Below are 12634 nucleotides of genomic sequence, written 5' to 3' on the forward strand. Positions count from 1 at the left end.
GTGGGCGATGATTTGCACAAGTCTACGTTTTTACATACTTTCACAATGTAAGGGTAATTCGGACCTCTCTACGGGGTAATTGATTTTTAGTTTTTTACATTGCAATTTTGTTTACCCTTTAAATATTTATTGGAGAAACGGTCAAGGAGCCAAAAAATTGAATTGTTTTAACTCTTACGTCCCCAACCCCCCATTTCATTGAAAATGTTAAATTTCAAAATAATGGATTTCAGCCACATTCCGACCAAATTTTATGCAATTTTTTTGAAAACAATCACACAATTTGTCCAGTTTTAGGAACCGTGGCCATTTTTCCGGCACTCACCGTAGTTCGGGATATCATGTTGGGAGTACTGGTGTTACCTTCTATTCCGAAAAACGAATAACTTTCATAGCGATTTTCATATCATGCACATAAAGCTTTATGATAAAGTTAAAAGAATGCATTGACCAACATTCTGAGGGTTTTTGGTCGAATTGTGCCCAACCTGGGGCATTCCGGGAATCTGGTTCCTCCAGCAAAGAGGACACTTTTCGACCATTTATAAAACCTGTCTTGCGTGGTGTGATACTAAAAAACTGTTACAAAATCATGAAATTTTTCGTACCGAAAAAAGCCAAGCTCCTTAAGTGTCCTCAACAAGCCATCGGCGACAAGGTTCCATAGAAGTGGTGACAGCACACCACCTTGAGGACATCCGCAGACACTCAGTTTCCTTAGCTCCACTTGCCTTAATGACGAGCACAAATTCGGGTTGCTAAGCATTGCGTGTATCCCGCTTGTGATGTATGAAGGTACTCCATGACCTCGTGCGGTTTCCAAAAATGAATTCGAAAGACACGGTGTCATAAGTTTTTTTTTAAATATCAAGAAAAAATCTTAAGCTTGATTGCTTTTGCGAAAAAGCTTTTTGTCAACGTTGTAGACAACATTGGGTAACAGGGTGATAGTAGACTGTCCGCGCTGATATGCATGTTGCATTGCATTGTTGTAGAGGTCGATTAAACGTTCCACTGATTTGAGAAGGAGGGAGGAGGGAGGTTAGGCTGATCGGTCTGCAACTCTTAGCCCCCTCATAAAATTGCGGCCACCTTTGGGAATGACTTCTCCCGCCAAGCTAATTCAATGTATCCTGGTGCAATACAACAAGTAAAATTTTTTTAAAAAAAATTCTTTGAAGTAGAACTGGAACGATTTTATCTTTTCCAGGAGACTTACACGGACAAAACTTTCAATCGCCCATATAATCGATTCGGTTGTTATAATTATACAAGCAAATGCCCCTAGAATCAGGATTACCTGAAAAGGGAAGTCGTCGGTGATGACCCCGTATAGCCAGGAAAGTGTTCTTCGAAAAGACACTTGAGTACTAAATCTTTGTAAGATGAGTATTCATCATTAGCAGTTCTAATCGAACTGATATAAATGTCTTTGGATTTGGAAAGTAACTTATTTAATCTACTAATCTCGTTAGAATTTGATTCACTTGTTCAAAAACTTTTCCAACCATTTCGCTCAGAGGATCGAAGGACATCTTTGTATGTTTTGCGGACCTACTTACGTGCCTCCGGCCCATTCATGCGTCTGCGATTCTAAGCTCTTCACATAACTTTTTGAGTAGAACAAATTCGGTATTCCACCTAGGTGTTCCTCTTGAAGTACGCATAACTCGAAGCGGACAAGCCTCTTTGTATGCTGCTACTATGAGTGAGTTTGTTTCATCCACGACCTTATCCAATTAACTGGGACATTCAATCACTGGCATATACCTTAGTCGCCAACTGCTCTTTGTAGAGGTCCCAGTTCGTAAGTTCGTAGATTTTGGATTACGATATATGATAATACCTAGCGAGAAGTTTAAATGATCAAAGACGATGTACTTATGATCAGATAGCGACGGTTCGAGCTCGTTTGGTACGAGCCAGTTTGCCAACTTATACGTAATACCATCAAAGCAGAGTGTTACATCTAACACCTCTTTGCTGCCAGCTCGTGCAAGTCTTGTGCGATTTTCTACATTAAGTATGTGCAGTAGGGTGGGACAAAAATTAGATTTCAGCTCGAGCAACTTTTTCGGTGCCATTTGGGTCCCAGCACAAGTGTGCAAATTCTTAGCTTGATCCCTGAAACTATATTTTTGCGCCCGCTGTTTAAAGTTTACATGGGATTTTGTATGGGAAAATTAACTTTCACAAAATAATTCCTCCAGGAGTCGCCCATTACTTCCTAAAAATAAATCGTTATGTGGCTTTTATAGGAAATTTAACAAAGAAACGAAGTCTCGAAAACCATGAAACAATCTGACGCTTGAGAAAAAAGTTATTAAGCCAAAACCGATTGAAGCTCTGACGATTGACAAAATATTCATTTTTTCTAGCACCACTGCTTTTGGTTGTCCAATTATACGCAATTTTGTTTCAATTTTCTCTTAATGTTTCTAAATCATTTATCTATACTGTTTGGCCACTTCTCAAGAGTTTTGAGGGATAAATTGAGGCTTCTTTTGTACATAATAAGAGAAAGTTAAAAATTTTGTATATGATTTGATGCTATGAAAAGTGAAATTTTCATCAATCTTCAAGACATCAATCGGTTTTTACTTAATAACTTTTTCCACAAGCATCAGATCGTTTCGCGGTCTTTTAGACTTTGTTTCCTTGACAAATTTCCTATAAAACTCAGACATCCATTTATTTTTAGGAGGTAAAGGGCGACTTTTGGGAGAATTATTTTGCAAAAGACGATTTCCCCATGCAAAATCCCATGTAAACTTTAAACCGTGGGCGCAAAAATATAGTTTCACCGATCGAGCTAAAAATTTGCATAGTTGTTCTGGGAGCCCATTTAGCTAAAAGTAACTCGGAGCAAAATTTTATTTTTTTCATATAACCATGTCTCACTCTAATGTGCAGCACATTGTACTACTTAAGTATTTCATGAATTCGGTGCCCTTAAATTGATATCTGAGCAGCCCCAAATTATGTGGTGGGCATTTGCATCACTGCCGATTATGAGGGGAAACGCATTTCTGCCACACGGCCTCTAGGCTGGTTTTGTCTGGAGAAACATAGTAGATCAATCTCCTAGTGGACTACAGTCACTAAAAGAACGAATGAGAAATTAATATGTAAAAATTTGAAATGTTTTGCTCGATGAACGAAAATAAAATCGTGCGATATGCGAAATCTACTACAAATTTCGTGCAACATACACTAAAAATGTAAAATGTAATTTACGTTCTTTAAACCGCCATTGATTCAGTTCGTGATATGAACGGGATCATAAAGGGTAAAGAACCTATTTTGGTGTTGTTAGGAGGGTGCCGCCTCACTATTTCATTAATTTCTCGGCCTACAATCGGCCAATATAATTACACAAATGGCCTGAAAATGGTGAAATGCTCATATTTGCGGGAACCGAAAACTCGAATCGAGTAACCTAAATTGTAGCCGTACGATTTGCGTTGAACAAAGATGGGACATGCTGCTCTAACCACCGGCTTCGAGTGGGTAGGGTGATAATAGAAACATGGCGTAAACAGGCTCATTATCCTATTTACAATGCATTCAATGCAATGGATTTTCTGGAAAGTCGTTCATATTACGAAAGATGCTCGTACATATTTGGAAAATTTTCGTAGATTTCATCAAACAATTCGCAAGACTGATGAAACCGGTTCGTAAAGAATTACAAAAGTCTTTTGCGGTTTTCTAGTCTAGTCGATTCTAGTCTACACATACACAGCCAATACATGTAGTGATCCTAGAAAATTGCAAACGTTCGCCCACAAATTTTTCTTGTCATTTGTGGCACATATTGAATATGACACAAGCATTAAAAAGGCCAGGCCAACTGTGCAGTGTACAAAATGAAGATGATTCAAAATTATACGGTAATCAAATTATTCATTTAATGAAGAATTTAATCAACGAATTATTTTGAACCTTGAATAAGGAAGAAACGTGGACAACCGTACACAACCGTTTCAATTTGATGGGAGTTTGATAAATCGTTGGGAGTGACTTTGCTAAGAGGGTTAATGTCACTCCTTTGGTTCCTGGGATGGGACAGAGGTATTTAGCCATGTCCTGACTAATGGGCCATAGTTATAGCGCCTGTACTCGCTCAAATTGTTATGTGGTTACAATCAAGTAAAATCTGCTGTTTTGGTAGGTATCTAACCAACCTTATAGGTACGATGAGGGTTAAATAATCAATGTAAAATAGTAATAAAAATATTGTAAAAAAAGAAAAATCTCACTAAATTGTCTGCTTCGTAGAATCCTTGATCCAATAATGAACGTCGTCTCTCTCTGGTCGTTAATGATGCTGTATGGTACTATGGTTCTCCTTACGTTCCAGACAACGGAGTTGGTGTTCAAGGACTTACATTTAATCGCTAGGCACAGTACCATTCACCATTCGTTCATTGGTGACAATCATTTTCAGCGGCATGCAGTGATCCCGACTCTTGGTATCTTGATTCTTGAGGAGGAACGCATCTGACACCAAAAACCTTCCAGGAAACTGATATCTCTGAACAAACCGTCCCAGGATGGCTACACGTAACTGATCAAAGTGATTACTGTCACCATTGCCGGCTTCCGTCAACCATAACTGCAAACTCAGTTAAAACAATGATTTCGCAATTCTCGGCCTTCACACAACGAACAAATACTTTTCAAAACTGCAAGGACTGAATTTTATAAATGTAAAATAGGTACGTGACAGGTTGTGAAAACGCGTCCGTCTTTCACCAAAGCCTACTCTGACTTCCCAGGACTTCGGCTAACGCACTATTTAAAAAAAACCAAACTGCTTCGCTTCACGTCTCGACTAAGAATCTTACAAAAGTCCTTTGCGGTTTTTACGAAAAACTCGTAATAAAAATAAAAACCTACTTAATTCACCTAACAGTGAGGTGAGACATTTCTTACCGATTTTATCCCGAATTCGACAGCCTCATATGGAAAATCGCCTGATGGGCTCCAGCAGATGAACAAAATCAAATTCGGGTAAATCCTTTCTTGGGCATATTTTTCTTACCTTAAAGTTTTTTTTAAATTTCGCACTGAAAAGTAAACATTTCTACTAAATTATCAGAAAGGGTTATGTCTGAGGACTAAAGAAGAATATTTTAACTTAAGCAAGAAGTATGACCCGATTTTGTCGATATTCCGATAATTAATGAATTGGATGGAAAGACAGAACAGAATTAATTGAATGAATAAAATGAAAAAAATGAAAAAATGAATAAAATGGATAAAATAAATAAAATGAAAAAAAAGAACAATATTAATAAAATCAATTAAATGAATAAAATAAATAAAATTAATAAAATGAATAAAATCAATAAAATGAATAATATGAATAAAATGGATAAAATAAAAAAAATAAAAAAAGAACTATATTAATAAAATCAATGAAATGAATAAAATAAATAAAATTAATAAAATGAATAAAATGAATAAAATGAATAAAATGAATAAAATGAATAAAACGAATAAAATGATTAAAATGAATAAAATGAAAAAAATTAATGAAATGAATAAAATGGATAAAATAAATAAAATGAACAAAAAGGAAAAAAATGAATAGTATGAATAAAATGAATGAAATGAATAAAATTAACAAAATTATTAAAATGAATAAAATGACAAAAATGAATAAAATGTATAAAATGAATCAGATGAATAAAATGAATAAAATAAATAAAATGAACAATATCAATAAAATGAATAAAAAAAAAATGTAATAAAATTAATAAACTGAATCAAAGTTAAAATTTTTAAAATTAATTCAATGTATTCATTGTATTAATTTTGTATATGAATAAAATGAATGAAATGATTAAAATGAATACAATGAATAAAACGAATAAAATGGATAAAATAAAAAAACATGAATAAAATCAATAAATGATTAAAATGAATGAAACGAATGAAATGAATAAAATGAATAATATGAATAAAATAAATGAAATGCATAAAATGAATAAAATCAATATAATCAATAAAATCAATAAAATCAATAAAATCAATAAAATCAATAAAATCAATAAAATCAATAAAATCAATAAAATCAATAAAATCAATAAAATCAATAAAATCAATAAAATCAATAAAATCAATAAAATCAATAAAATCAATAAAATCAATAAAATCAATAAATCCAATATTCACCCCCTTCTCCCCTTGAATATCTTCCCAAAACTTATGTGCCCCCCCTATCTTCTAGTGTTAGTTGATCAATCCATTCAAATCTGTAATCCTGGCCGTTAATTCCTGATGCCGGAAACTGAAAGTTTATATCTCACCCCCCTTCAGCCTTGTCCACCCACCCTCCCATGTCTCTGATACACAGATGTATGACTTCACCCCCTTCTCCCCTTGAATATCTTCCCAAAATTTATGTGCCCCCCTATCTTCTAGTTTTAGTTGAACAATATTTAATCTCGTTAAGAAATGCGCAACAGTACCACTACTTTAAAATAGTCCTAATTAATTCCCCTTAATCTTGAACCACTCTTTCTAGTTATTTCTAGTTAATAAGCTTGTAAAATGTTCCGCTTAGTTAATAATTATTTTTTCTACAATCTCCCTTCTAAAAATCATAAAGTGAATTACTATACAAAGAACACACAAATGACCCGTCCCCCAAATCTTACGAATATTATATTATACCCTCTTTTATATGTATAAGTTAGCTGTAGTTTTTTTTTAGTTTTATTATATAAAACAAAATAATATTGAAATGTGTATCCCCCTAGTTTTAAGAAATTCAAAATGTAAAACAATGAAAAAATGGCACCTTTAAGCTAACGCATACGTGCCTTATCAAATAAACAAATTGAAAAAAAAAAAAAAAATAAATCCAATAGAATGAATAAAATGAATAAATTTAACAAAATGAATAAAATAAATAAAATGAATAAAATGAATAAAATGAATAAAAGGAGTAAAATGAGTAAAAGGAAAAAATGACTAAAATGAATAAAATTAATGGAATGAATGAAATGGATAAAATAAATAAAATGAATAAAATGAAAAAAATGAATAATATGAATAAAATCAATGAAATGAATAAAATCAATAAAATCAATAAAATGAATAAAATTATCAAAATTATTAAAATGAATAAAATGAATAAAATGTATAAAATGAATCAGATGAATAAAAAGAAAAAAATGCATAAAATGAATAAAATGAATAAACTGAATCAAAGTTGAATAAAATTAATAAAATTAATACAATGAATAATATGAATAAAATGAATGAAATGATTAAAATCAATAAAATGAATAAAACAATTAAAATAGATAAAATCAAAAAAATTAATAAAATCAATAAATGATTAAAATGAATAAAATGAATGAAATGAAAAAAAATGAATAATATGAATAAAATAAATGAAATAAATAAAATGAATAAAGTCAATAAAATCAATAAAACCAATAAAATGAATAAAATTAACAAAATTATTAAAATGAATAAAATAAATAAAATGAATAAGATGAATTAATAAAATTAGCAAAATTAATAAAATGAACGAAATGAATAAAATAAATAAAATTAACAAAATTAATAAAATGAATAGAATGAATAAAATAGATAAAATGAATAGAATGAATAAAATGAATGAAATAAATAAAATGAACAAAAAGAATAGAATGAATAAATTAAATCGAATGTTAAAATGAACATGACGAAATAAATTGGATAAAATGAATAAATTGAATAGAATAAATAGAATGAATAGAATGAATAGGGTGGGCATAGCGTAGTTGATGCATATATCGCTTGTTTTATACGCAGCTCATCTGAGTTCGATATCCAACCCCGCACATTGGGTTAGAGAATTTTCTCACTTGGAAAGGGGCGAATGACCATAAAGTTGAAACCTTGATAGTCAAAGCAAAAAAAATTAATGAATAAAAAATTAAAACGCAATAAATTATTTTAAATAAGGTATAAAAATGAAATATGTAAAAAAATAACATAAATGAAATAAACATAAAAAATTAAATAAATAAAATACATAAAATAAACAAAATAAATATAATTGATATTATGGATTATTTTATTAAAATTAGTAAAATGAATAGAATGAATAATATAAACAAAATTAATTGAATTAAAAAATTAACTGGAGAAATGAATAAGAAGAATAAAATGAATTAATGGACTAAAATTAAAAATTATAAAAATATAAATAAAAGTAATAAACTAATAGATTAAATGGAATTGTGTCCAATTAATAATTTGGATTTTTCTAAATGAACAAATTTTACAAAATTTGGAAACCAGAAAAAACGAATAAAGTGCATAAAATGAAAGCAGTGAATAAAATAAGTTAAATGAAGGGTCTGGATAAGAGTCATGAAATGAATAGACTGATCAGAATGATTCCAAAGAATCGAAGGAATGAAACATATAATAGCAATAAAATGAACTTAAGTGAACTAAATGAAAATAAAATGAATTTCGAATCAAATTAATAATTACAATGAAATGATCATATAATTAATAATAGTCGAATATTCAAAATGAATGAAATAAATAAAACGAATGTTTTTAAAAAAGTTAATGAATAAAACGAATTAGACGCTGCTGAAATGCTTGTAAAATCCCATTATTTCCAGAATGGCTAAATAATATTTAATACACTTACTAGTGTTTCCGTTCTTAGAAGATACGATATCTGTAGGCCGATAGGAAAGCAACTTAAAACACCTTAAAACGCACAAGTTTACATGCACACTAGCGCCACGTAGTGACAAAATTCTGATCTAAACAGTTCGCCTAATGGACTCCATTGGTCATTGGAACAACTGTGCAGAGAGTAGTTATTCAGAAAATAAGAATTTCGTGAATGAGCGTTCTAAATTCACCACTTTTAGACGATACTAAATGTTTCGAGGTGTTGCAATATTCCCTAAGGCTGATACAATACATATTGAAACGATTTCAAACTTTTGACGGGTAGTGTATGTACACTAGCGCTACGAGATGGCAGAGTTCAAATCAAACAGATCATGTCCTTCTAGACAACTTCGCTGAGGACGCGAATCTTCTAGGAAATCAATATCAACACATAAAACATGTTCAAAATGTATTATTTCACATATACACTAGCGCCACGTGGTGACGAAGTTCCAAATTTAAACGATTGTCATGTTCATGGTCATGACCATTTCAATGAAATTTCAGAAGACACGAACCATCTAGGTCGTTAGAAAAATGATATGAAACAAGTTAAAATGCACAGCTTCACATGTACACTAGCGCCATGCAGTGTCATAATTCCAAACTAAAATGTTCACCTACCGGATCCTCTTGACTTAATGAAAAACTTTCCTGAACACAGCAAATATGTAGATAATCAATAGTTCGAAATACAGCTCATGAATTGATCCTTTCCTACGCGATGCTATTGAAGCGATTCCAAACCTAGTGTACACGAAAAATTTGTATATTTTACGAATGTTTTCTCTGCGTTCCCTTACGCAAAACTGCCAAAAAATCATTTTTCCTCCAAATAGCTTAAAATCTTGCGAAAATATCTCTAATCTAACAGTCCAAATGAGAAAAATACTGATGAACATCGTAAATTTCATATTTTGACTTCAGTTCGGATTGTGCAACGTTCACTTTGCGTCATACCCGCAACCCGAATCTTTCGATTACATTGTGGGGACAAGATACATCACATAATGTCCTGAATATTGCGCATTTACCTAACCTGGATTTCGCACTTTCAAAGCGCGAGTGCTCAAACTGCTACTGGAAACTGCGAGCTGTCCAAACACATGTATTTCAAGTGATAGAGATGGTACTTTCATAGACAGACCGGTCGAATAAACCAGTCTATGAGAAGAATTTAATAGAAAAATAGTAAGTGCGCAGTGGGGTGAGAATCCAGTTTTATTGCCACAAGCAATAAAATAAATCAAATAATATTCATATATATTGCACGATATCTGTGCGAGTAGTAATGGCTGAACACGCTGAATAATCTGATAAGTTTAAATTGAATATAAGCTTCGTATTGCGAATGGTAGATTCCTTATCCGGTGTTAATCGATGTTATTAATTCGAATCAAACTGGCTAGGTTTTTATTTCTCACTAAACCAAATAGACGGCCACATTCGAAGTACGTTTTGATGGTTAACCTAACAAATATATTTATATGTTTTTATTGGTCGTATATGAAAATTAGATTGTTAGGATTTTGAAACTTGCAGGAATATAGGAATCAACTATTACTGGAACATTTTCGTGCACAGTCCACAGTGTTACTTCAGGAATGGGTTATTTGTGATCTATTTGCTCGTGATAATTTCTTTACTTACTATATATTATTGCTGTTTGAACACATGGTGTTGTCCTTGTTTAGACGGACATGAAGGAGAATAGTTGTTCTAACCCATGCAAATCCTATAAGAACTTCAAATCATTCGATACCACACTTGTCCCGTGGGAACTGAAAGGGTTATGCTAACTCCATACACTACGTTGTATCTCAAATACCATGCCAAACAGTATACTGTAATCTGAATTCAATCTATTCACATCTCTTTCTTCTCTCTTTGTTGCCAATTTTCAGATTGACGGTCACGATTCGGGCACGGAGTCCGACGGAGACTTGGATCAGGAGGATGATTTGATTCAGGAACACGACATGGAGCTGAGTAAGTTTCTTATTCTCCTTATCCCGCACCTTCTCATTTGTATGCGTCACTCTTCACAGCCCATTAAATACGCTATTTCGCTTGCGTTTCGGGTTCCCCCAGAGGTTCACGAATTTCCGCCGCCGGGGTACTTGAACGAGTGGCACATGCCATGTGAAGTGCCAGTTCGCGGGCCCGGGCGGAGGGTGACCTTTGCAAGTCCTCTAGAAACTCGTTATTGACTCGCCTCCGATGGCGGTGTGGTTCGCGCTGGAAGCCTTTTTGCCTGCCGCGCGAGAGAGAGTAAGAGGTGTTGAACGAACACGAACCACGCTCTGCCGAGGGAGACATTTGGTGTGTTCAATTGATTAATTTAAACTGCCAATTTGCAACCGTCGTACTGGTTGTTTTGGTTGCAAATTTTAACAATTTAGTTTTTTTTCTGGCAATTTAGTTTTATTGCTGAACAACGCTGAAGTTGAAACGGTTTTCTCCGTTTGTTTTCAACCCTCTTCATTTACTCGGTGTGACTGGGGATCGGTTCGTTTCAAACATGAACTGTTTTCAGGGTTTGTCATTTTAGTTGCAAGCTGAAACACGTCCGCTTCAAACTATTTCATTCCGCTTCCACTATGCTCAATTCAGTTCAATTCTGTTTGACTAAACTTTTCAATTGTGTAATCGACACCAATCAACTTTTGTGCCGGGTGGTGCTTCTTGGTTTTAGTATTGCAGTTTCGTGGGTGTTGTTTTTAGGGCATCTTCGTCAGGTAACACAGGAAGTTGAGCCCATTTTCGTTACGTTCATATTGTTACTGTACTCATTTAAAATTACAATATTTCTTGAGCGTTTTTTCAAAACGTCATATCTGCAATGAGTTACTCTCTTTGTTTATTTTCTCTTCTGTTAATAATTCGGTCACTTTAACATTTATCCCTCAGCTCTTTGCATAATATGCTAGTTAAAACCACCGTCTTTCGATCTGTACTGTAAAATAAGTGAAAAGTGTTATAGTGACGCCGTAAAAATCGAAAGAGAAAGTAAACAAAGAGAGTAACTCATTGCAGATATGACGTTTTGAAAAAACGCTCAAGAAATCATAAAAGGAAAAACTCATGATTCTCCATTCAAAAGGAACGGGCTACGAGAAAGTCACGCTACAATAAATTGTTGCATCTTCCGGAGTTCTAATTTTGATACATAACTGCTAAAAGCTCTTGTGGAGTGTTAAACACTGATGAGTAGATGTTTCTGAATTAATTAGCTACAAGCAAATCTTTATAGGTGATAATTCTCAAGGTTACTATGCAGAGACCGTGCAGATTCGAACCTGAAGCACGGACCGAGCTCAGAATAAGGAGGATGGATTCGTCAAACTAGATATAGATAGGCTTATAGCATATTGATGATAGATAGTAGTAACAGATTAGAAATAAAATGTTTTACAAAACATCGGATGATATATTACGACTTTGTCCTCGATAATACCGCGCGTGAAATGTTGAAATTGAATGGTATAATTTCTAATGATTGACAAATTATTTGATAATAAGTTCAGTCACAAACAGATCACATTTAGAAGCTTCCATGCTAGCAAATGATTCTATGGGATCTAGTTTCTGTCTTGAGTTCAGATCAAAATAGACAGGCCCGTTGCGTGCGTTTGATGGGATTAGCCCCGCTAAGGGCGCCAACCGTAGAAGGGCGCTAAAATCTTGGTTTGCTTTTAGAGCTCCAAATTTTTGATAGGTTTGTTTAAATTTTAAAGAAGAACAAATCCCAAATCATGCCCTACTCTGTTTAAACCGCAGTTGCTAGTCGCATCATTCAGTCAAACAGCTCAGCCGCGCAATCATTTTCCATTCGTTTTCAATTTCATAGCCCCTTTGACTATCTCTCTACTAGGTTTTTGAAGCAAAGCTACTCTGAACATACTTCGTACTGTTGAAGTATGCTTGAAAA

At 33.3% G+C, this 12634-nt stretch overlaps 1 protein-coding gene across 3 annotated transcripts in view; it reads left to right on the forward strand.

The window, feature by feature from the left end:
• LOC131678239 (ell-associated factor Eaf) overlaps window positions 1-12634 on the forward strand; it is a 161989-nt gene that overhangs the window by 50337 nt on the left and 99018 nt on the right. For all 3 annotated transcript variants that reach the window (XM_058958234.1, XM_058958233.1, XM_058958235.1), the window contains one exon: window positions 10608-10692. In XM_058958234.1, the coding sequence (XP_058814217.1) occupies window positions 10608-10692 (85 nt within the window). The remainder of the gene's footprint in view (window positions 1-10607; window positions 10693-12634) is intronic.

The sequence above is a fragment of the Topomyia yanbarensis genome, chromosome 2 (genome assembly GCF_030247195.1).
Source record: "Topomyia yanbarensis strain Yona2022 chromosome 2, ASM3024719v1, whole genome shotgun sequence".
Classification (NCBI taxonomy): Eukaryota; Metazoa; Arthropoda; class Insecta; order Diptera; family Culicidae; genus Topomyia; species Topomyia yanbarensis.